Source organism: Chlorocebus sabaeus, chromosome 3 (assembly GCF_047675955.1).
Source record: "Chlorocebus sabaeus isolate Y175 chromosome 3, mChlSab1.0.hap1, whole genome shotgun sequence".
NCBI classification, from domain to species: domain Eukaryota; kingdom Metazoa; phylum Chordata; class Mammalia; order Primates; family Cercopithecidae; genus Chlorocebus; species Chlorocebus sabaeus.
In genome coordinates, this window is record NC_132906.1 from 94,284,305 (window position 1) to 94,307,776 (window position 23,472).

General features: G+C 48.0%; 1 protein-coding gene across 9 annotated transcripts in view; it reads left to right on the plus strand.

The window, feature by feature from the left end:
* ATP11A (ATPase phospholipid transporting 11A) overlaps window positions 1–23,472 on the plus strand; it is a 186,866-nt gene that overhangs the window by 152,544 nt on the left and 10,850 nt on the right. For all 9 annotated transcript variants that reach the window (XM_007960940.3, XM_007960941.3, XM_038007904.2 and 6 more), the window contains exons 18-28: window positions 4,431–4,612; window positions 7,808–8,059; window positions 9,469–9,643; window positions 11,371–11,473; window positions 11,688–11,833; window positions 12,943–13,002; window positions 13,839–13,966; window positions 16,097–16,232; window positions 19,816–19,881; window positions 21,067–21,170; window positions 23,262–23,427. In XM_007960940.3, coding sequence (XP_007959131.3) covers window positions 4,431–4,612; window positions 7,808–8,059; window positions 9,469–9,643; window positions 11,371–11,473; window positions 11,688–11,833; window positions 12,943–13,002; window positions 13,839–13,966; window positions 16,097–16,232; window positions 19,816–19,881; window positions 21,067–21,170; window positions 23,262–23,427 — 1,518 coding nt within the window. The remainder of the gene's footprint in view (window positions 1–4,430; window positions 4,613–7,807; window positions 8,060–9,468; window positions 9,644–11,370; window positions 11,474–11,687; window positions 11,834–12,942; window positions 13,003–13,838; window positions 13,967–16,096; window positions 16,233–19,815; window positions 19,882–21,066; window positions 21,171–23,261; window positions 23,428–23,472) is intronic.

Genomic DNA, 23,472 nt, shown 5'->3' on the forward strand with positions numbered 1-23,472 from the left:
GAGCTTCCTCACAACTGCAGGTGCCAGAGGGGCCATCCACAGCCTCTGGCATCCACTCATCCTGGGAATTCTGATGCTTGTTTCCTTGACGCCAAGGTCTGCCCTGTAACTCAGGGAATTGACCGGCTCCGGCTTCGTTCCCCTGCCCGAGCCTCGGCTTGGAAGCTCTCTAGGTAGTGAGCTGGGTCTGGGTAGTGAGCTGGGCACTTGCAGGGCCCCCTCGGTTGGCAGCATTTTATTTTGAAATAATTACAGATTTAGGAGAAGTGACAATAAATAAAGAGACAGTCCAGAGGGGCCTGTGTGTCCTTCGAGTCCAGTTGATTTCTCCTTTCAGTGGTTGTGCTTGCTGTCAGCGCACGTCGAGGAAAACGCTGTGAAATCCAAGATGATGAAGATTGGCCGCTGCTGTGTGTTTTTCTATAGGTTTTCTAGTTTTAGCTCTTAAATTTAGGAGTGTAGTCCTTGTTTGGCTAATTTTTGCATCTTTCATAAAGGGAGGGTCCTACTTGATGCCCCTGTGTATGGTTATCCAGTTTTCCTGTCACCGTTTGGTGAAGACTTTCCTCTCCCACTGAGTGATCCTGACACCCTTGCTGAAAAGCATTTGACCACTTACCTGGAGGTTTATTTCTGGGCTGTCTGTTCCATCTCATTCTCTCTACATCTGTCTTTATCCCAGTTCCCGCTGTTTTGATTACTGTCAGTTTCTAGCAGGCTTTGAAACCAGGATATGTGAGTCTTTCAAATTTGTTCTTCTTTTATAAAATGGTTTGGCTATTCTGAGATTTAATAGGAATTTTAGGATGGGCTTTTTCATTTGTGCAGAAAATGCCACTGGGGGCCAGGTACGGTGGCTCATACTTGTAATTCCAGCACTTTGGGAGGCTGAGGCAGAGGGATCACTTGAGGCCAGAAGTTTGAGACCAGCCCGGGAAACATAGCAAAACCCTGTCTCTACAAAACATACACAAGGAAAATCAGCCAGGGGTGGTGGCACACATCTGTGGTCCTAGCCACCAGGCAGGATGAGGTAGAAGGATTGCTTGAGCACAGAAGTTTAAAGCAGCAGTGAGCCATGATGGCACCACTGCATGTTACGGTGGGTAACTGAGTAAGACCCTGTCTCAAAAAAAAAGAAACGGAGGGAGGGTGGGAGGGAGGAGCCATTGGGATGTTGATAGGGATTTCGTTTATCAGTAGATCACTTTGGGTAGCATTGTCATCTTAACAATATTAAGTCTTCCAATCCATGAACATGGGATATCTTTCCATTTATTTAGGTATTTTATAATTTATTTCAGCAAACTTTGGTATTTTTCAGTCTCGAGTCTTTCACCTCTTTGGTTAAATTTATTCCTAAGTATTTTACTCTTGTTGATGTGATTATAAGTGAATTTTTTTTTAATTTCCTTTTCAGATTTTTCATTGGTAGTGTATAGAAATGCCACTAGTTTTCATGTGTTGACTTTGTACCATGTGTCTTTGCTGAATTCAGTTAGTAGGGGGGGCACATTCTTCATGGTCTTCTAGATATGGGATCGTGTCGTCTGCAAATGGGCCTTAGAAAGACATTCTTTCTAATGTGGAAACTTTCTTTTTCTCTTCATAGCCTGATCCTCTCACTAGAGCGTCTAATACTCTGTTGAATAGAAGTGGCAAAAGCGGGCATCCCTGTCTTGTTCCTGATCCTGGAAAAGCTTTCAGTCCTTCACCATGGAGGGTGATGTGAGCTTAGGTTTTTCTTTCTTCTTTTTTTTTTTTTTTTTTTTTTTTTTTGAGACAGAGTTTTGCTCTTGTTGCCCAGGCTGGAGTGCAATGGCCCAATCTCGGCTCACTGCAACCTCTGTCTCCTGGGTTTAAGCAATTCTTTTGCCTCAGCCTCCTGAGTAGCTGGGATTACAGGCATGCACCACCACACCTGGCTAATTTTTGTATTTTTAATAGACACGGGGTTTCACCACACTGGCCGAGCTGGTCTTGAATTCCTGACCTCAGGTGATCCGCCCACCTCGGCCTCCCAAAGTGCTGGGATTACAGGCGTGAACCACTGCACTCTGCTGGGTTTTTCACTTAAGTGGTTTTTACCACAATGAGGAGGTTTCTTCTCTACCCAGTTTATTAAGTGATTTTATCACCAAAAGGGGCTGGATTTTTTTCAGATGCCTTTTCTGCATCAGTTGAGATGATCATATGGGATTTTCCCTTTCATTCTATTAATGTCATATATTGCGTTGACTTTCATATGCTGACTCACTTTTGCATTCCTGGAATAAACCCCACTTGGTTGTGGTGTAGGATCCTTTCAATGTGCCATTGGATTCAGTTTGCTAATATTTTGTTGAGGATATTTGCATCTATATTTCTAAGGGATATTGTTCTGCAGTTTTCTTGTAGTGTATTTATCTGGCTTTGTTTTATGTGCTGTGTCCAGGGTTTTTGTAGCACTTAGCAGGAGGAATAGAGAAAAGTATTTCTGTTCTGTGTTACCACAAGAGAAAGTCCTTGATTGACTTTTAAAAGCAGAAACATTTATTTCCAAAAGCTTCTGCTTACCACTCACAGCATCCTAAGTTCTGGGGCCACTCTGGGTTATTATCCTATAAAACCATTTTCTTGTTATGCAGTTTTTCCGGTTTCAGACTGAAGCTGTATATCTTGTATGTTTTATTGCCCCTTAGGAAAAGTCAGAGAATTCGTTCTGCAATTCGCATTTATGACTCCAATCTGTAACTTGGTGACCAGGTGCACAAAAGGTCTAATGTCAACCACTTACTTATTCAGCAAAAGTTGTTGGGTTTGGGCTGTGTGCTAGGGATTCAGTGATGAAGTCAGACACAGCGCCCACAGCCAGAGAACCCAGTGCCTAACAATAGAGGCAAACCCATGAGCAGAAAGCTGCAAGGTCGTGTGCTCAGCAGAAGGTGAGGCTGGGGTGGCTGAGCAGTGTTTATTCAGTGCTGCTTTCCTCTGAGACAGGTCCACTGGCTTCTCACTTATTCTTGACCAGGAGACAATATCTGGAGGATGGGAAGGAAGTAGTTCAAGAGTGTTCCTAGTGAACAGGACTCAGGCACACATAGACCCTGTCTTGTGTTCTCACTTCTTCAACTCCCCCTTTCCCCTTCTGGCTTTTGAGAGCTCAAGGGCCATGAGAGCCATTGACCCAGTGGCAATTCTGTCCTTCACATGAATTAAGAGGTCTGAAACTGGTGATAAATACGAGCCTTCCCTGAGAGTTAGGGGACGCTTCATCTAATGGAAAACATTGATTAAACTCTTAAAAACCAGCATTCTCCCAGATTTTAAAATGGGTATTTGGGAGGATTATGGTTCTTTTACTGTCATCAGGGCTGGGGCTGAAGGAGCAGGGAAAAGGGAAGGGAAACACCCTAGATCATCGGTAAACCTCTGTGAGGGTCGCCCTCAGCAGCCTTGACTGACGGAATGAAGAGGTTCATCTGTGAACCACCTCCTTGTGGCCGCTTCAGCCTCTGCCCCCCCTTCCTTGTGTCTTGCTGGTGGCGGCTGCATCCTCTCTGTGTGGTGACATCCAGAATCATGATCACAGTAAAGAATTTGTGATTCTTAATTTCTTATGTTCCCATGCAACCAATGATTTTTAATAAATAACCTGGCAGGTTTCCTTCATTGTGAAAGAACAACCACCTTACAAACTTCCTGCATAAAACATGGTTACTTTAGAAATATCACTTGATATTACCCGTAAAATTACAAATGATTGGCCGGGCGTGGTGGCTCAAGCCTGTAATCCCAGCACTTTGGGAGGCCGAGACGGGCGGATCATGAGGTCAGGAGATCAAGACCATCCTGGCTAACCCGGTGAAACCCCGTCTCTACTAAAAAATACAAAAATCTAGCCGGGCGAGGTGGCGGGCGCCTGTAGTCCCAGCTACTCGGGAGGCTGAGGCAGGAGAATGGCGTGAACCCGGGAGGTGGAGCTTGCAGTGAGCTGAGATCCGGCCACTGCACTCCAGCCTGGGCGACAGAGCGAAACTCCGCCTCAAAAAAAAAAAAAAAAAAATTACAAATGATTATCCTTAAAAAAAGGTTCAATTTACCTCTGCATTTGTCAAAGTAAAGGAATGAAGTTTATCTTTTGGTAGATGACCCTGATTTCTGTTACTGATTTCCAGGCTTTCTAGTCTGTGATCCATATGCTGTGATCCATAATGATTCTTTATATTTAATGTGGACTTAAATAATTCACTTGTTAATGACTTACTCCTTTCGAGAGTTGGTTGAGTTATAATCTTTCTTTGTTTACTTAGTACTGTAAGTTTCGAAAGGGTTACAATTCCTGGGTTAGTTACTCTAATGAGAGAAGGGATACTGGGAAGGCCATGGAGCGTAATATTTCAGCAAGTGACACCTTGAATTTGTGCTAAACGCTGCGTTGTATTCTGCAGGAGGGGCTCCGAACTTTGTGTGTTGCTTACAAGAGGCTGATCCAAGAAGAATATGAAGGCATTTGTAAACTGCTGCAGGCTGCTAAAGTGGCCCTTCAAGATCGAGAGAAAAAGTTAGCCGAAGCCTATGAGCAAATAGAGAAAGATCTGATTCTGCTTGGTGCCACGGCTGTTGAGGACCGGTAAAGTAAACACATGCACCCCGTCCTGAGAGACAAACTAGGATGCAGGCCGACGGCCCAGGGTGTGTGAGGGCGAGTGGAAGGGAGGGAGGCCGGCCGCACAGCCAACGGGGCGTGTTTGCTGCCCAGGGAGAGGCGAGGTGTCTTGCTACATGCTAGAGTCATGTCAGGAAGGTCATGCCTGTGGGATATTTTGTTATCCGTGAATAAGATGCCTGAAAGCACACTTTCCCAGGAAGTAGTGAAAATAGCTTTTTCATATCATGAACAGGCAAGACAGAAGGAAGGACTCTTACAAATTCTTTTTTTTTTTTTAAGGGATGGCATCTTGCCATGTTGCCCAGGCTGGAGTGCAGTGACACCATCACAGCTCACTGCAGCCTCAAACTCCCAGGTTCAAGCTGTCCTCCCTTCTCAGCCTCCTGAGTAGCTAGAACTTCAAGCACATACCACCATGCCTGGCTAATTTTTCATATTTTTTGTAGAGATAGGATTTCACTGTGTTGCCCAGGCTAGTCTCAAGCTCCTGGCCTCAAGCAGTCCTCCCACCTCAGCCTCTGAAAGTGCTGGAATTGCAGGCATGAGCGGTCATGACTGGCTGTAGTTAGTCTTTAGAATGGAATCAACAACTCTGTTCCTAAACTTGTTGCTAGTTCTTTCCAAATACTGTTATTACTTCTTAGATCATTACATATTCAATGTGTTATTATTTGAAAAAACTTAAAATAATGAAGTAGAAAATTAAACTAATCATCATCATAACCAGCAAAATTACCAATTACAGATTTTCAGGTACCTCTAAGGCGAGAGTTGCCAGTGTGCCCCAGCTCCACAATGGGGACTGAAAGTTGTTTGAGGCCGAGGCCACTAAGAAACAGTCGTCAGGTCCACATGGCACCTTCAGAGCTGAGTGAAAGGCATGGATTTCAGTGGTTTGTAGGAATGGAGGAGAGAAAATAAATAAATGCTCCAATTGATGAGAATGAAGCAGAAACTTCAGGAAATTTACTAGGAGTTTATCTCCTAGAAGTTAGAAGCATCAAGTTTGAAAATCTTTAAGATCCATTTCGGTCCAAAACTGAAATCCTCATCACTAACCCTGCATTTTCTGAGTGTGTTGAACAAATATTCCCCGAGTTCTCGATCTGAATGGAGTATTAGGTGAAGTGGGAAGTTTTGTTTGGTGGTTTTGTGTTTTGTTTTGAAGTCACACTCCCCCGTTCAGTCCGGAGTAAGCGCACGGAGCACCGTGTAAAGAACACGCCTTGCACACAGGAAGGCTTCAGAGCGCAGGGCCACGACTGCCGAAAGGCTTTGTTGCTGGTGCTGCTGGGAGGTGGGGCCTTGCTGTCATGGCCAGCCACTCACCTGCTGTCTGTCCAGGAGAAGAGGGGTGTCCGTAGGATGGTCTTTGCCTGGGGAGCAGCTGGGTCGATCTTCAGAGGCCATGGTGGAGGAGGGTGGGGATGCCTCCAGCAGAGCAGATGGGACAGAGCCCCCGGAGCAGGGGGCAGGTTTGACTTGACTGGATTGGGAATGTAGAAAAGGGGAGAGTTAATGCCTGGTGGCGGGGGCGGGGGGTCTCAGTGGCTTTGAAGTGATGAGACTTGCTTATAAATTATTTCCTTAAAATCTCCAGTCAGCAAGTGCAAAACATCTCTGAGCTGCAGCTTCCTTTTGAATCGAGTTATAGGGCCAGGCCCAGTGGAGCACGCTTGTAAACAGGGCCAGGCCCAGTGCAGCACGCTCGTAAACAGGGCCAGGCCCGGTGCAGCACGCTCGTAAACAGGGCCAGGCCCGGTGCAGCACGCTCGTAAACAGGGCCAGGCCCGGTGCAGCACGCTCATAAACAGGGCCAGGCCTGGTGCAGCACGCTTGTAATCCCTGCACTTTGGGAGGCTGATGCTGGAGGATTGATTGAGGCCAGGAGTTTGAGCCCAGCCTGGGCAACATAGTGAGATCACATCTCTTGAATTTTTTTTTTAAATTAATCAGACGTGGTAGCAGTCACCTGTTGTCCTAGCTACTTGGGAGGCTGAGGAGGGAGGATCACTTGAGCCCAGGAGTTGGAGGCTGCAGTGAGCTGAGATCATACCACTGTACCCTAGCCTGGGCAACATAACAAGACGTTCTCTTGCTGTCGTGCGCGCTCTCTCTCTCTCTCTCTCTCTCTCTCTATATATATATATATATATATATATGCACACACATATATATACACATACGTACACACACACATAAAATTAGAGGCGTTTTTTCCATCTATAGAGTACTATGATTGTCTGATCTTGAGACTTTTAGCTAGGAACTTCTTCCCAGAAAACCAGATCATTCCAGTTAGAATTTAAATCCTTTCCTTTCATGCTTTCCGGAAGCATAACATGTTCCTTCACACGAAAGTAAAGTCTAAAACCTAGAAAAAATGCAGGCCCCGAAGTGAGGCAAACGTGGTTTTGACCCCAGATCTTCCAAGGAGAGGGAAGTGGCCTGACCGGTGTCAGAAGAGCTGCTTATCCCCAGATACCTTCTGTAGCATCTGCAGGCTTTGGGTTTTCCGTATGTAAAATGGGTGTGATGCTAATGTCCTTACTCATGACATCGTGGTGAGCATGAGAGATTGCACATAGGAAGTGTCACATGGGCCTGGCACGTGGCAAGCCCATGATACCTGTTGGCCATAGACTCACTAGTATCATTCTCAGTATTTTATTTTATTTAGAGGTACCTGGACCCCAAGTGGGTTCTAAGTGACAAACTTAGAACAGTTTATACAAAACAAAAGATAATGAATGTTCCTGACCACCTTGAGTCCAGATCCCATCTCTCCGTGGTTCAGACACTTTTGGTGGTGGCTATAATTTCCTAAAACCCTCCCCAGGTAGTGAGTCCCAGCTACACAGAAAACTGCCAGGCTTGTCAGACGTCAGTGACACCAGACAGCGCTTTCCATCGCAAATGTTTGATCCATGTTTATCTCTCTGCTGTTATGAGTGTTTCACTGTGAAACACTAATTCAGACCTTCAGAAGCCGCTTCAGGTGCTTTGTGGTAAGACCATGAACCACAGCATGGCACGTTTTGATTTTGAGGGGCTACAATATTTTGTCAGCTTTGCAAGTTTCTGCAGTTCCTTATTTGGATTTCCTGGGTCAGCACTGACTTTTCTCTGTGTTGTGTTTGGTTTTGCCTCCCTCAGGCTGCAGGAGAAAGCTGCTGACACCATCGAGGCGCTGCAAAAGGCCGGGATCAAGGTCTGGGTTCTCACAGGAGACAAGATGGAGACGGCCGCAGCCACGTGCTATGCCTGCAAGCTCTTCCGCAGGAACACGCAGCTGCTGGAGCTGACCACCAAGAGGATCGAGGAGCAGAGCCTGCACGACGTCCTGTTCGAGCTGAGCAAGACGGTCCTGCGCCACAGCGGGAGCCTGACCAGAGACAACCTCTCAGGGTAGGCAGCGCGTCCCCGCCCCCACCCCCACTCCCTCAGAAGGGGCTTCAGACCCAATGGCCTTCACCTGCAAGTGGGGGAACCGCATTGTCCTTACTGGGAATTTGGTTCTCCCCTGGGACATTAATGCCAGCTTCTTACGGGTCCGGTGAACACTGAGAACAAGACGGGATGTTTTTTCTAGCAGTTGTGACGTGTCTTTTTCACATACGTGTGTGTATGTTCATCTTCAGACTGCCGGGTAACAGATGCAAAATGACATAATTGATAAAATATTTTGAGTGGGATAATTCTCATCTGCTTCTGAGACTTAGGGGCTCTGCTGCAGGCACCTTCAAACATCTGCTGGCGGAAGTGGAGATATTAATAATGCGTGGTTGTTCGTCTAAGACAAAGCAGTACATGCCCAAGAGTTGTTTTTTTCCCAAGAATATTCAGTAGTTTATTCAGATACATTTTATCGATTTTATCGATGCTGTCCTTACTGGTGTTAGATGCATTATCTGAGGTTAGATTTTATTTGAATCATTTCAGTTTCATTCATGTACATAAAGCAAAAGCAGCTCTCTAATTTACACAAATGTTAAGTTATTCATAAATAGCACAGATAATTCCCTCTACCTGATCTGCAATCTGCAGAACTCCTTTTAGGGATTAGAGGTGTTCCTTGTTTGTTTTTTGTGTTTTGTTTTTGAGATGGAGCCTCACTCTGTCGCCCAGGCTGGAGTGCAGTGGCGTGATCTTGGCTCACTGCAACCTCTGCCTCCCAGGTCCAAACAATTCTCCTGCCTCAGCCTCCCAAGTAGATGGGATTAAAAGCGCTTACCACCACACCCGGCTAATTTTTGTATTTTTAATAGAGATGGGGTTTCACCATGTTGGCCAGGCTGGTCTTGAACTCCTGACCTCAGGTGATCCGCCTGCCTCAGCCTCCCAAAGTGCTGGGATTACAGGCGTGAGCCATGGCATCCAGCCTCCTTGTCATTTTGAAACCCAGCAAAGAGGAGATTATGACCACGTTCTTTCCAACTTAGGTCATCCAGGCAGAAACCCAAGGACTTAGCTATACAGATAAAGACTGTGACCAAGCAGGTTGAGAATAAAGACTGACCAAGATCTTAGACTGCAAGATGAACGCCTTCCTGTTGTTTCAAAAGTACAGGGATTTAACGAGTCCACAAAGACAGTGTGCACTTGCTTTACCTAAAATAGGAATGTTTCACTAAAATACACTCTTAAATGTTGACAAAGGTGTTTCATTCAATACTATAAAGATTGTATTGATTAGAAACACTGGTTTCTTAATCCCATGGATTTGTAGCATCTGTCGACATCCAAAGAAATACGGAGTCTTCTAAAATCTCTAGATCTAGTGATTGAGCGTCTTTCTGACTCACGTCCTCTAACAGACTCTCAGCAGATATACAGGACTATGGCTTGATTATCGACGGAGCTGCGCTGTCTCTCATAATGAAGCCTCGCGAAGACGGGAGTTCCAGCAACTACAGGGAGCTCTTCCTGGAAATCTGCCGGAGCTGCAGCGCGGTGCTCTGCTGCCGCATGGCACCCTTGCAGAAGGCCCAGGTGCTGCCCGCCCGTCCTCGATAGCTGGTGGTCGGGGTGTCCGAAACACTGGAAACCTTCCGTTAGGTCTCACCACCGTGGATTGTTAAAAAGCCTAGCAGGGTACCGCCTGTTAAAAAGAGAAGTAACCATGGTAGAGATTTAAAACACAGATCTCGTTTTGCTTGTTGGGCCAGGCTCAGTGATTAGTGGGTGTTGACCAGTCTGACGTGTGACCCTTCCAGATGTAGCGGCCAGGACAGCTGCCCTGGCTGACTTCTGTTAAAAAAAAAAAAGCTGCCTCAGTCACTCCTGAGAATCTACACTAAAGGTTTAGGGGAAGGGAGCTGACATTATTGAGCACCTAGTGTGTGCCTCCTACAGACAAAGTGTGTGCTTTTAGCCTCAAACTAACCCTTTCAGGCGAATGAGGGCACCAGCTTTACAAATTGGAATAATTTGCCCAAAAGGCTGCAGTTGGGAAATGCCGCGAGGATTCAGCTTGTCTTGTCCATCAAACTCCAAACGTCTCACGCGCCCATGTTCTTGTGGGAAACACACACCGAAGTTTTTTTCTTTAAACACTTTTAAAAGCACTATGGAATATACGTGTAAACATGGATGTCTTTCTGATATCAGGAAGCCTAGAAAAGTTCCACCTTCGTTATACCACATTTTAGACACGATACGTCAATTTCTCTTGAACTGTTCATGAGTAAATCCATAACTGGTCAGAGCAACCCAGTGTTTAAGGTAAAAAACGTCTCACACAAACTCTGGAAACCAAGGAGGTGAAGAGTTGAGAGTTTGTGCCCGTGGGTGCATTAATCTTTCAATTTCCAAAAACACGGAGCCGGGGTCCTCAGGACGACAAGCTGAGCCTCAAGCATTGACAGACCTTCCATGTGGGGAAGACGGTGTGATGTTCTCCTCTCCCTCACATGTGTAACTGCACATGAACCTTACAGGATTACTTCCCAAACAGAACAGCAACTCAGGGTTTGCCATTTGCTCTTCATGTATTCCATAGTACTTTTTTAAGTTCTCAACTGGCTTTTGAAACGTTTCATACAAATTAACGTGTTTCAATTTCCTATCTTGAAACACGAAGGCACCCACACGTTTCCCCCATCTCTTCAGTCTTATATCTTGAACTGTTACATTTAGGCACATATGTGGGGGGAGAAAAGAAATTGACTAAAAACTTGGAAATTATTTTTACATAAAATTGTCATATTTGATTTTGCACATTACAAATTTGAAAATTAAAATAGCATTAGGAATAGTTTAGTTTTAGAAATAGATGCTTTATACCAAATAGTTTGAAATACCTTGGAATAGTGATGTCCTCTAACAGAATCCAGGGTTCACATTTGCCCCTGTATATTTAAATATATTTTCCCAGTATTTACACATTTTTCCATATATTTAAATAGATGAATATAACAATAACCACAAACTACTTCATATATCTCACGTCTGTACCGCCAAAGTTTGTCTACCAGCCTTTTCCAGCCCACGTCATTTTAATCATACTTCATTTCTTTTACTTTATTTTGTTTTGTTTTCAGTATGAAAAAAAGTTTTATCCTATATGGAGAAAACAGAATGTCGTAAATTAGCTCAAGTAGATAATTTTTTTATTTGCCTAGGCTAACTTTACATCTTCATTATTTCTGCCTAGTGAATGAATAACCTGTTCAGAAGTGGAACAGTGAAGATAAACGCTGCCTTTCTTTCTTTTGCAGATTGTTAAATTAATCAAATTTTCAAAAGAGCACCCAATCACGTTAGCAGTTGGCGACGGCGCAAACGATGTCAGCATGATTCTGGAAGCGCATGTGGGCATAGGTGAGCTTCATCCTTGCTGCCGGCACGTCCTGGTGGCCAGGTCACCCCTCCGCTAGACAGAGGCCCATGGCAGCATGCAGGACACCCCCGTCATCACCCTCGTGTGTGACCAGGAAGGCTCGTGATGATGGTTTCATCCATTCTTCTCCCCGTCCCTGCCCTGTGCGTGGTGTGTGGAAAGCATTTCCTCAGCTCCTTCACCTCCGTCTTCTAGGTGTCATCGGCAAGGAAGGCCGCCAGGCTGCCAGGAACAGCGACTATGCAATCCCAAAGTTTAAGCATTTGAAGAAGATGCTGCTTGTTCACGGGCATTTTTATTACATTAGGATATCTGAGCTCGTGCAGTACTTCTTTTATAAGGTAGGCAGATCGCCGCTCCCCCTCACAATTTCAGCAGCAGATCACGCACAGGCTGGCACGACCCTTGTCTGAACCACTCGATGGCACAAGAGGTCATTGATCTCTAGGTAGCAGCAACTGTCAGGAAGGGTGAATCTGGTTGCAGTCATCTCCCGATTAGCTGTGGCTTTGCTTTTTACAGTTTCCATTACCTACAGTCAACCCAGGCCCAAAAATATCAAATGGAAAATTGCAGAAATAAACGGTTTCTAAGTTTTAAATTGCATGCCATTCCGAGCAGCATAATGAAGCCTCATGCCGTCCTGCTCTGTCCTTCCTGGGATGTGGCTTGTCCCTTCGTCTGGTGTGCCGATGCTGTGTGTTCACTGCCTGCCCCTCAGTCCCTCTGTAGCTCTCTTGGTGACCAGGTTGACAGATCACAAGAAGAAGAACGGTGAATACGACCCGATAATATATTTTAAGAGGAGGAGGGAGAGACCAAATTCGTGTACCTTTGATTATGGTGTATTATTATAGTTATTCTATGTTTTGTTGTTACTCTCTTACTGCGCCTACTTTATAAATAAAACTTTGTCATGGGTGTGTATGTGTAGGAACACACATACCCGTCTACAGTGTAGACAGGGTTCAGGACCTTCCGCAGATTCTTCATCCTCCCTGGGTCTGGGAATGTACCCCCGAGGATGAGGAGGCCCTGCTGTGCCACGGGAGACCCCCAGTCTTTTTCTCCCCTCCACAGACTTGAGTGTGGAACTAATGAGAACCTTTCAGGTGGAAGTGTTTGAGGAACGGTATTTTAGAATTCCTTATTCACTGTGCAGTTCGATTCTTTCCTGTTTATACTGATATCTGCATTGCCTTCTTGTTTCTCTTGGAGCTGACAAATTTCCCCTGTACGTTGTCTGTCCTCAGAGTGGCCAGAATATGGTCACATGTGCATTTCAGTTGCCCCTGAAATAAGAGAAGACTTTCTAGAACCCTTTAGTGCTATTCTCCCACACTCTGGGCACACGTGGATCCCTCCGCCCACGTGGGACAGGCCACGTTGGAAGTAGTGGCTGCTTCCCTCTGCCCCATCACTGAACTAACAGCTCTGCCTTGCCTTTCAGAATGTCTGCTTCATCTTCCCTCAGTTTTTATACCAGTTCTTCTGTGGGTTCTCACAACAGGTCAGTCCTAGGGTCTTCAGGGACAGGCCGTCTGAGCCTTCTTTTCCTTCCCCCAGTGGGTGGCTGCCATGGGGAGAGGAGACTTGGGAATGAGCAGCACTCCCCGGCGTTGCGAGGAAGCCAGGGTGCCCAGCAGCAGACGGGGGTGAAAGGTCAGGTGTGGGGTGGGGGCCACGATGCTGAGGAGTTGCCGTCCTGGAGGCCGCTTATTCCGTGTCTTCTGAAACTGCTATGGCCCTGAGATGAGGGCTAATGATGATGTGGTCTCCCCAGGGCCCAGCAGTGCCTAGCTGCAAGAATTAACACCACTGCAAGAATTAACTCCAACTCGAGGTCCTTGTGGACATGGGCCACCCCGGTGCCTGGCACATTAACGTGTGCAGTGTGCCCAGAGGGGAAGAAGACAGTTCCCATCCAGGAGGGGTGCAGGACTCCCCAGGCACCTGCCCTAGATGGACACCTCCTTCTGTCACTTGTGTGCTCAGTGGTTGGTGGGCCAACTGCCTTCATTGGAAGTGACTGGGACCACAGTCACTGAAGCTTGAAGATGGCAATCAGAATTGCAAATGTTTTCTGTGACTTTTTTCCTTTTTTTTTTTTTTTTCTTGAAGTTTTTGCTGATAGAATGGGATGAGTCAGTGTTAGGCTTTTTGCCAGCTGTGGCTTTCATCCTGAAATCACAGTTGATCTCACAGACCCTAGTTTATATCGTTAAGCTTTGAAAAGTGCTCTGGTCTTTCTAGGCATTTCAGAAAGAAAATATATTTAATCAAAAGATCCAAAAAGTTTGTAACAATGCACTGAGGCGCCACTTCCTTGTGACTTTCCTCTTACAGACTTTGTACGACACCGCGTATCTGACCCTCTACAACATCAGCTTCACCTCCCTCCCCATCCTCCTGTACAGCCTCATGGAGCAGCATATTGGCATCGATGTGCTTAAGAGAGACCCGACCCTGTACAGGTACCATCCTCCACACAGCCTCTCCTGAGAGCACAGAGAATAACTAAGCAGCGCTCTGGCAGTTCTTCCAGTAGCCCCTGGCAGACCCCAGTTAAGGGCCAGAAACATTCAGCATCTACTGATACTCTTGCTTGGTCAGGAGCTTCTTTAAACTGGAAGCAACATAGTTCAAATGGAGACTCTTTAAGCCTTGCTGGATGGTTTACGCTGCATTTGGAACATCTGTGTGGAGCCAGTTTGCACTTTCCTGTGCTTTCTGACAGTCCTAAGGGAGCCGGGGTACCAGCGTCTTCCTCATTGTGACTCCGGGGAGTCTGTGGCCTAAGTTATCCTTTAAAACCATGTGTGTTCCATTCAGTGAGAAAAAAGAAAAATTAACAGCTCTGCTTTCAGGGTGTCTTTTCTCCCAAAAAGTTATTTTTTTTAATAATATGGAAGAGGTATTTTTCTGCTATTTCAGAAATGCCCCCCAAGGTCTCTGGCAGATTCAGTATGTTACTGTTTTCCATGGTCTTTTAAATTTTATTAGTCCATTTTCATCCTGCTGTTAAGACATACCTGAGACTGGGTAATTTATGAAGGAAGGAGGTTGAGCAGACTCACAGTTCCACATGGCTGGGGAGAGGCCTCACAGTCATGGCGGAAGGTGAATGGGGAGCAAAGTCACATCTTACATGGTGGCAGACAAGACGGCGTGTGCAGGGGAACTTTCCTTTATAAAACCATCAGATCTCGTGAGACTTAGACACTATCACGAGAGCGACATGGGGAAAATACCGCCCCTGTGACTCAATCACCTCCCACCAGGTCCCTCCTACAACAGGTGGGGGTCATGGGAGCTACAATTCAAGATGAGATTTAGGTGGGGACACAGCCAAACCCTATCATAAATTAAAATTTTATTTTTCAGATAATTTTACATCCATATGCAGTTGTAAGAAATAATAGATTCCGGCCGGGCGCAGTGGCTCACGCCTGTAATCCTAGCACTTTGGGAGGCCGAGACGGGCGGATCACGAGGTCAGGAGATCAAGACCATCCTGGCTAACACGGTGAAACCCCATCTCTACTAAAAATACAAAAAATTACCCGGGCGTGGTGACGGGCGCCTGTAGTCCCAGCTACTCAGGAGGCTGAGGCAGGAAAATGCCGTGAACCTGGGAGGCGGAGCTTGCAGTGAGCTGAGATCTGGCCACTTGCACTCTAGCCTGGGTGACAGAGCGAGACTCCGTCTCAAAAAAAAAAAAAAAGAAAGAATAGATTCCGTGAACCCTGATCCCATGTCTCTCAGTGGTGACATGCAAGAAACTGCAGTCCAGCATCACATCCAATGTGTTGATGTTGATGCCATTCTCCCATTCCCTTATTCAGATCACGCAGCTTTCCCTGTGTTCATGTACGTGTGTGTACATGACACCTGTCTGTGTGTGTTCAGTTGTGTGCAATCTCCTCACATGCGTGGTTCCTGCATCTACCACCCCAGCCAAGACCACACACTTCCCTGTCCAGGATGCTGCAGGAATCCGTGCATCAGCCTCGCTGCCCTCATCAGAATATTTAGCCATTCTATGGGATCTTGATGGCTTGGACCCAAAAATAATCACCATAGGTGATTAAGGACAATGATAAAAAATTTGTTGTACGTCTTTAATAATTGGGAATAAATCTGAGAAAACGAGAGAAGATATACTGTTCTAGACATGTATCCAGAAGGAATCCTGCAAATTCTATCTTATTGAACAGGCGTAAGGTGTCACGTCAGGCGTAAGGTGTCACGTCAGGTGTAAGGTGTCACAAGCTCGGTGAATGTCAGGTGTGTGCCTTGTGTTCCGTGTTCGTTACTTTCAGAAGCAGCAGCGCATGGCTTGCATCTCTTTGCCTGTGATGATATTGCAGTGAATATGAGAGAGAAAGAATCTAAGCAAAAGTTAGCCAAGGACATGAATGGGTAGTAAAATACTGGTTGTGATGGACATGCCGCATTTGTGGCCAGAGCACAAACCTCGTGTTTACTGGCCACACACATCTTATCCCATGAAGGCAACGTCCAGGGATGGCCACCCCGGAGCCTGGGGGCGGCGCCGAGCCCCAGTTCTCGAGGACACACGCTGTGCACTTTTCTCCTCACAGGGACGTCGCCAAGAACGCGCTGCTGCGCTGGCGTGTGTTCATCTACTGGACGCTCCTGGGACTGTTTGACGCGCTGGTGTTCTTCTTTGGTGCTTATTTCATGTTTGAAAATACAACTGTGACGAGCAATGGGCAGGTCAGTACGGAGCTTGAGCGCGCTGACTCAGCTGCTCGGGAATAAACCCTCCCAAGCCCGTGTGATGATTTTGTCAAAGCAGTAATTCAGTGCAGCCCGTGCAGCTTCCCAGCGGGTCGATCACCACATGCACGTCGCTCCGGGTCGCATTACCTGAGTGCTCAGTGTCACTGGAAGGAAATGTCCTACTGAGGTTTTTTGTTTTTCGTTTTTTGTTTTGTTGTTGTTGTTGAGACAGAGTCTCGCTCTGTCACCCAGGCTGGAGTGCAGTGGCGCGATCTCGGCTCACTGCAAGCTCCGCGTCCTGGGTTCACGCCATTCTCCTGCCTCAGCCTCCCGAGTAGCTGGGACTACAGGCACCCGCCGCCTCGCCCGGCTAATTCTTTTGTATTTTTGGTAGAGATGAGGTTTCACCGTGTTAGCCAGGATGGTCTCCATCTCCTGACCTCGTGATCCACCCGCCTCGGCCTCCCAAAGTGCTGGGATTACAGGCGTGAGCCACCCTGCCCGGCTGGCCTGCTGAGGTTTTCAGACTTTATCCCTGTAGCTTACAGTTCACCATCAGCTCATTACTTAGTGGTAGAATTACACAATTTAGACATTGCGTTGTTTTTGGTTTTTTTTTTTTTTTTGAAACGGAGTCTCGCTCTGTTGCCCAGGCTGGAGTGCAGTGGCGCGATCTTGGCTCACTGCTAGCTCTGCCTCCCAGGTTCACGCCATTCTCCTGCCTCAGCCTCCCAAGTAGCTGGGAGTACAGGCACCCGCCACCACACCCGGCTAATTTTTTTGTATTTTTAGTAGAGACGGGGTTTCACCGTGCTAGCCAGGATGGTCTCGATCTCCTGACCTCATGATCCACCCATCTTGGCCTCTCAAAGTGCTGGGATTACAGGCATGAGCCACCACACCCGGCCTAGACATTGCATTTTTAATATGAGAATGAATTCCACGTTGAGCCCGTGTTAGATTTCCCCGAGCACCGTACTTAAGTTTGCTTCTTTTGCAATGAACAGATTTGTAGTTTTCTAGTGAACATTCACTCTCTGGTTGGTTGCCTAATCCCTGGGGGTTTGTTTTATTTGTATCTTGCTTTTTTCTTTTTGCCACTGGCTTCCCTTCCCACCCTCAGATAATGACTACCAACACACACGTGGTAAGACAATCGTGGGTTTGTCGTTTCTCTGTGTTTTTGGAGTGCTTTACAAATGAAATATTTCTCGAAAATATTTTCAAACGTGACTTCCTGTGTGCTTTGTCGGTGGAAACGCTGTTAGCCGCTGCTGCTGCCCCACGCACCCCGGAGCTAGCTCTATGTTAGAAGGGGTGTGTGCCTCCTGACACACATCCTTGCTGTGTTCCCTCGGTTTCCATGTCAGGGTGGCCCATTGAGTCAGGGATGTTTTCTGAATTGACTGGATTGATGGGAGCTTCCCTCGACTTTAAATTAAAGGCAGCACAGGCGTGTGTGGGAGGCCTGGTGGGGCCTTGTGCTATCTGAGAGAGCCGCGCCAGCCGCTGAGTATATGTCAGAGACCATCCCTGCTTAAAGGCCGCAGGTATTTAGCCACACAAGCAAACACCAGCACTGACCTCGGAGAAAGTCTCTCTTCAGCAGCCCCTTCTGGGTGACTTCTAAACAGAAATCGGCTTCGTTCCCGGTTTAGCCTGACCTCTTTCTCCATGTGTGTTTGTCCCTCAGACTGCTGGGTTCAAACACAGACGTCCCGCTGCGTGTCCTGTGCACTGTCTACCTGCTTTAGTCGTTTTCACTTCTCATTACTAAACTCTGCTGTTATCCTTCGTCATCACTTAAATCCGTTTTTACCAGATCGATCTTGAGAATACATTCAAATGTTATTTCACTGTTTTAAAAGCTTTAGGTTTTTTGGAATTTATTCTTTGTCTTAGTTTATTTTAATTGAATAATTCCCGAATGCCACCAGGCCATGAATGTCATCATGTTGATTCTTTTGTATCTTTTATGAGATTTTCCTCCGGGTCGGGCTTACGTAAGCATCTTGTGTAGCCCTTAAACAGAACTAAGACGTAGTGTCCTGAGCTCTGAGACTCCAGGCTCCTGGCAGCCTGCTGTGGCGATAGCAAGCCCCCTTTTTCCCGCATTTGATTTTCCATTTTCTCTCACAAATGTCGTCCTAGTTCACTACAACCACCCTTCTCAGCGGGACGTTCAGATCACGTGAAAGCTGAGGAAAGAGAAGTTCGGACAGATCAGACACCCTGTGCAGGGTCAGTTCCCAAGGGGCAGGGCCTGGGTCACACACAGACGTCCAGCATCAGACTTCATGGTGTTGCCTGGTGCGGCCTCTGGGTTGTTGTAATTCTGAATTTCAGCATGAATGTGAAGGTGCCTCCCAAGAGCCCCCAGAGATGGACTTCAGGGGCGAGGACACGGGTGCCACTGTCCTAGGAGGGCTGCTGGCTGTGCTCCTAAATGAGGTGCTGGCAGTGCAATGCCAGGGGCTTCCTGGCAGGGACTCTGCAGCATCTCCACCTTGTTGGACCCCTGGAACCCTGACGTGTGCCTGGTCAGCTGTACCTGGTGGTCAGTGGGCACTGTGGCTCCGCTGCCTTTCCTGGAATCTGAGGGTTTCTACTAGCTCCTGTTTCCTAGTCTCTTCTGGCTGTACCCTGTAGCCCCCGGCTACATCCTGGAAGGTACCCTGAGCCCCCACGGAACCCACACTTACCCCCAGCGTGATGCCAGCACTCAGGGAACTTGGGGGCAGTCCTAGCGGCTGACAGCCCTCTTGGTCCTTGCATAGCAATTTGAGGTTGGGGTGCTCACCCCTGAGAATTTCCCCTTCCAACCAGGATACTCCCAACAGGGTTACAGTCCAGAGGCCCTCTGGGATTGGTGGTTCACGGGCGAGAGCTACTTTGTTTTAAAGAACTAAATTATTCTAAAGGAATGTCTGTAGATCCTGTGTGGCATGGGAGGAGCAATAGAATTACGGACGTCTTTTTCAGAAGTTCACCAGTGGAGCATTTTCTGCACTGACATCGTAAGCCATAGTAACTTCTCATTTTGATGCCACAAATGAGATGCGAAGACAACAGTTACTTGTTGAACAGCAGGATATTCCTAGGTGAACAGTTAAAAGCTTGGAATGTGCTTTGATAGACTTTGATACGTAAAACACAGAACAGAAAAAGGAGGTTCGCGTGTACCCGAGTTTGCATTACGGATTTTTAAATGCCAGCTGTGTGGGAATTTCTGTGCTCAGTTTGAGACATTGGGACCGACGTTCGTTGTGACCGAGAGCGTTGAGCAGGACCAGTGTCAAGAGCGGGCAGAAAGTTGCAGACAGACAGGCTCTGAGCCCATCACCGCGCCAGGGAACTGGTGGTGGGAGAGGCAGCCGGGAAACGGGGACGTCCTGCCATGCTCTGGGGGGCTGCTGCATCTTCTGTTATGTGATAATAAGAAAATTCAGTGCTTATATCTTTGGGGTTTGAAGTGTTGGCACGCAAGAAAAATGAGGTGTATTTTCTAAAGCTCTTGATTTGAAAGAGAAAAAAAGTACATAAAAATGAGATGACTTGGGCTGTTTTCCCCAAACAGATATTTGGAAACTGGACATTTGGGACACTGGTATTCACTGTGATGGTGTTCACAGTCACACTAAAGGTAAGTGGTCTCATGCTCATGTTCCTCCCCCAGCCACAGTGAACCCCTGCAGGGTAGGCCTCACCCGCTCGAGCTCTCTGAATTGTAACTCCGTACCCAGGCTGGAAGCCCCTCTGCACCCAGCCCAGGCCGGCTCCTGGGGCACCCCTGGGCATCCTCATCTTGCTGTTTAGACAAGTAATGCACAGATTCAGTACACCCCACCACCCGGCGTGCAGACCCCAGAGCGACACCAAAGGTAACCTCGGGAGTGAGCTGCTGCTTCGTGAAAGAATTCAGAAAGAATTCAGGCTAGAATTCTTTTCAGCGGCAGGTAGCCCTCCCCGCCAGCGCCATCAAAATACATTTGAATTGAAACAAATTAATGTATTTTGGAAAATTTTACTCTTTTTAAAGTCCAGTGAAGTTCTGTACAGACTGTATCATTATGAAATCTCAAAACCTATCAGACTGAGTCTTAAAAAGTGATCCCGAAACATTCCTAAGGTGATTTTCTTAGATAGTGATATAAACAACACCTGACTCTAAAGTAACTTTCTGGCCAGGCACAGTGGCTCACGCCTGTAATCCCAGCACTGTGGGAGGCCAAGGCAGGTGGATCACCTGAGGTCAGCAGTTCAAGATCAGCCTGGCCAACATGCCAAAACCCCTTCTGTACTAAAAACACAAAAAGTAGCTGGACGTGGTGGCACACGCCTGTAATCCCAGCTACTTGGGAGGCTGAGGCAGGAGAATCACTTGAACCTGGGAGGTGGAGGTTGCAGTGAGCAGAGATCACACCACTGCACTCCAGCCTAGGCGACAGAGGGAGACTCTGTCTCAAAAAAATTTTTTTAAAATAACTTTCTTCAGTAGTGACATAAAGAACACCTTAATCTGAATGACTTTCTTCGGTGGTGATATAAACAACACCTTGGTCTGTGGCCCCCATGCCGCCATCTGGGAAATGCATCCATGGCTCCCTTCCCCGGGACCCGGGGCTCTGGCGTCCCCACGTTCTTCCCCTCCACGGGCAGTGTGAGGTGTGCCTTTGTCTTCCTGAGCATTTTTGTGCGGGCATTGGGTCGTCACTGCTGGGTCTGTGTTTGGTTTAGTCTTTCATCAGCCCCTGGCTCTCTGTCCTGTCCGTCACGATCATTCTGACTGCTCAGGTGACACGGTTAACTGCCCTTTTTTTCTTTTTAGCTTGCGTTAGACACACACTACTGGACTTGGATCAACCATTTTGTCATCTGGGGGTCGCTGCTGTTCTACGTCGTCTTTTCGCTCCTCTGGGGAGGAGTGATCTGGTAAATATCTATAAGTAGCTGATAATCTGATAAATATCGCGTGATTGTTATTACCTTAATAGTCCTGCACTATTTTTTTATCAAGGGTTGAAGACACATTTTCCGTGCAGCCTCATTGGTTGGGGCCAGTGTTTGTTGAACACCTGCTGTGTGCTGGGCGTCATGTGGGGTCCTGGGATACAGACACGGGGGAGTCCCTGCTCCTGTGACTTGCACCCTCAGGGGAGAGAGACACTAACTGATAACAGCTTGTGATGAGTTATACGGAGGAACAGACCAGGGTTCTACACCAGCGGACCTATGTCAGATTAAAAGGCCAGAGATGACTTCTCAGAAAGTCATCTGAAACCTGGAAGAAGAACACCATCAGCACAGCAAGTCCCAGCTGGTAACTGCCTCCCACAGCGAAGCACCCGCCAGGCTTTCGACAGGTCCTGTCTCACTCTATCCTCACGCCCCACAGCAAGATGGGGCCCAGGCATGGTGGGGCTGGACCTTGCCCACAGCAGCCTGACTCCTGGGGGAGCCTCTGGTTCGGGGGAGCAGCAGCAGGCACACTGTCCCAGATGGGAGGAGGTCCTCAGTGAGTGGGAGCCATGGCCAGCGGACAGGGCGCGGACCAGGCTGCAGAGCAGGCAGGGTGGCCTCCTGGACCGCCGGCCGTGAGGATCCTGGCTTGAGGCTGTCATGGTCAGTCAAGTCACTGGAGGGCTGTGGGCAGAGCACAGCAGAGCTGGGTGGCGCTTTAAAAGACCCCACGGTGGCTGCATGTTGAGTTGGTGAGAACGATGTAGGCAGGGTGGTCAGAGACTGTTGCTGTAAGCCAGGAAACTACGCAGCGTGGTGGGCCCAGGACCAGGTCCCAATCTCAGCCCTAGCACAGCAGCCTCTGCCACAGCTATCTGCAGACCTGGGGTCAGTCGCCGGCCTAGGGAAAGCCGGCGACCTTCTCGGGATCCCTCGGGGCCCCTGACCTGGGCGGGATTCTCAGCTCAGGAAGTGTCCCTCCCAATTACCTCGTTCAGCCAGCGGCCCCTGGTGGCCCCAGGATGCATTACACAGTCCCAGAGATGAGAGCCGAGCTTCGAGGATTTCAGTCACCCTGCCAGCCCCAGAGAACCCTGCTTGGCTCTAGAGAGCCCAGCCCAGCTCTGGAGAGCCCGGCGATTCTAGCAGTCCTGAAGGCCGTGGCTCTGTAAGAGGAAGATTCCATCCCAAAACCTCTCTGACCAGCTCCTGGGCTTTGGAACCAAGGAGCCACAGCCATCAGCCTCGGTAGAACCATGGCCTCCACATTGTTTCCTAAAACATTGACCCCGTGTCTCTGATGTGCTGGGTGCCCACTATGTCACCACCACTTGGTGATGAGACCCCATCCTCCTGCCCACCACCAGCACCTCGTGGGTGCCTCCAGCCCCGTCCCAGGCCTGCCAGGAGCTCCACGTCCCTCCCGTTACCCACCACGCCCTGCTCCCGTTTCCCTCCTGTTGTCCACACGCCAGTGTCACTGTGCTTCCTGGAGGTGGGGCCCTGTCTCTGTGTCTCTACCACCGTCCATAGTGCCTGGGATGTGAAAGGCAATCAGGAAACTACCGGAAGGCATGTATAGACGTGGACCTGTGGACTCAGGCTGGCTGCGGGTCACCAGTCCCTGCATCCTTGCCAGCCTCCCTCATGGAGCTGACACAGACATCTTTGAGTTACCCTTTTTCTTGGGGGAGAAGTCATTGCTTGCTCTGTATTGACGACCGGTGCTCGGCACATCCTTCCCATCCGAGACTTCAAGATAGAAAAACATCCCTATTTCAATCCCTTTTTTTTTGCTTCTGTGAAACTGAACTTCAGAGACTTCTGTGTTCCCTTTGAGATGACTTCATAGAATTCCTTCTCCCGTTCCTGTTACCCCAGCATTACCGGGAGGTTCAGCGTTCATTTTTTATATGATAAACTCAGAGAAGGCTCCGTGGCTTGCCAAGCGACTCTCACTGACAAAAATGTGAACTCCCGGAACAAACGCCCTCTCCAGCGCAGAGAGAGGCCGGCCCCAGGGAGCACATGCCTCACCAGCGGCTTCTCTTCCCTGCCCCTCAGGCCATTCCTCAACTACCAGAGGATGTACTACGTGTTCATCCAGATGCTGTCCAGCGGGCCCGCCTGGCTGGCCATCGTGCTGCTGGTGACCATCAGCCTCCTTCCCGACGTCCTCAAGAAAGTCCTGTGCCGGCAGCTGTGGCCAACAGCAACAGAGAGAGTCCAGGTACGGAGCGTCCCCAGCCGGGGCAGGGGTGCTTCAGGGCCCTGG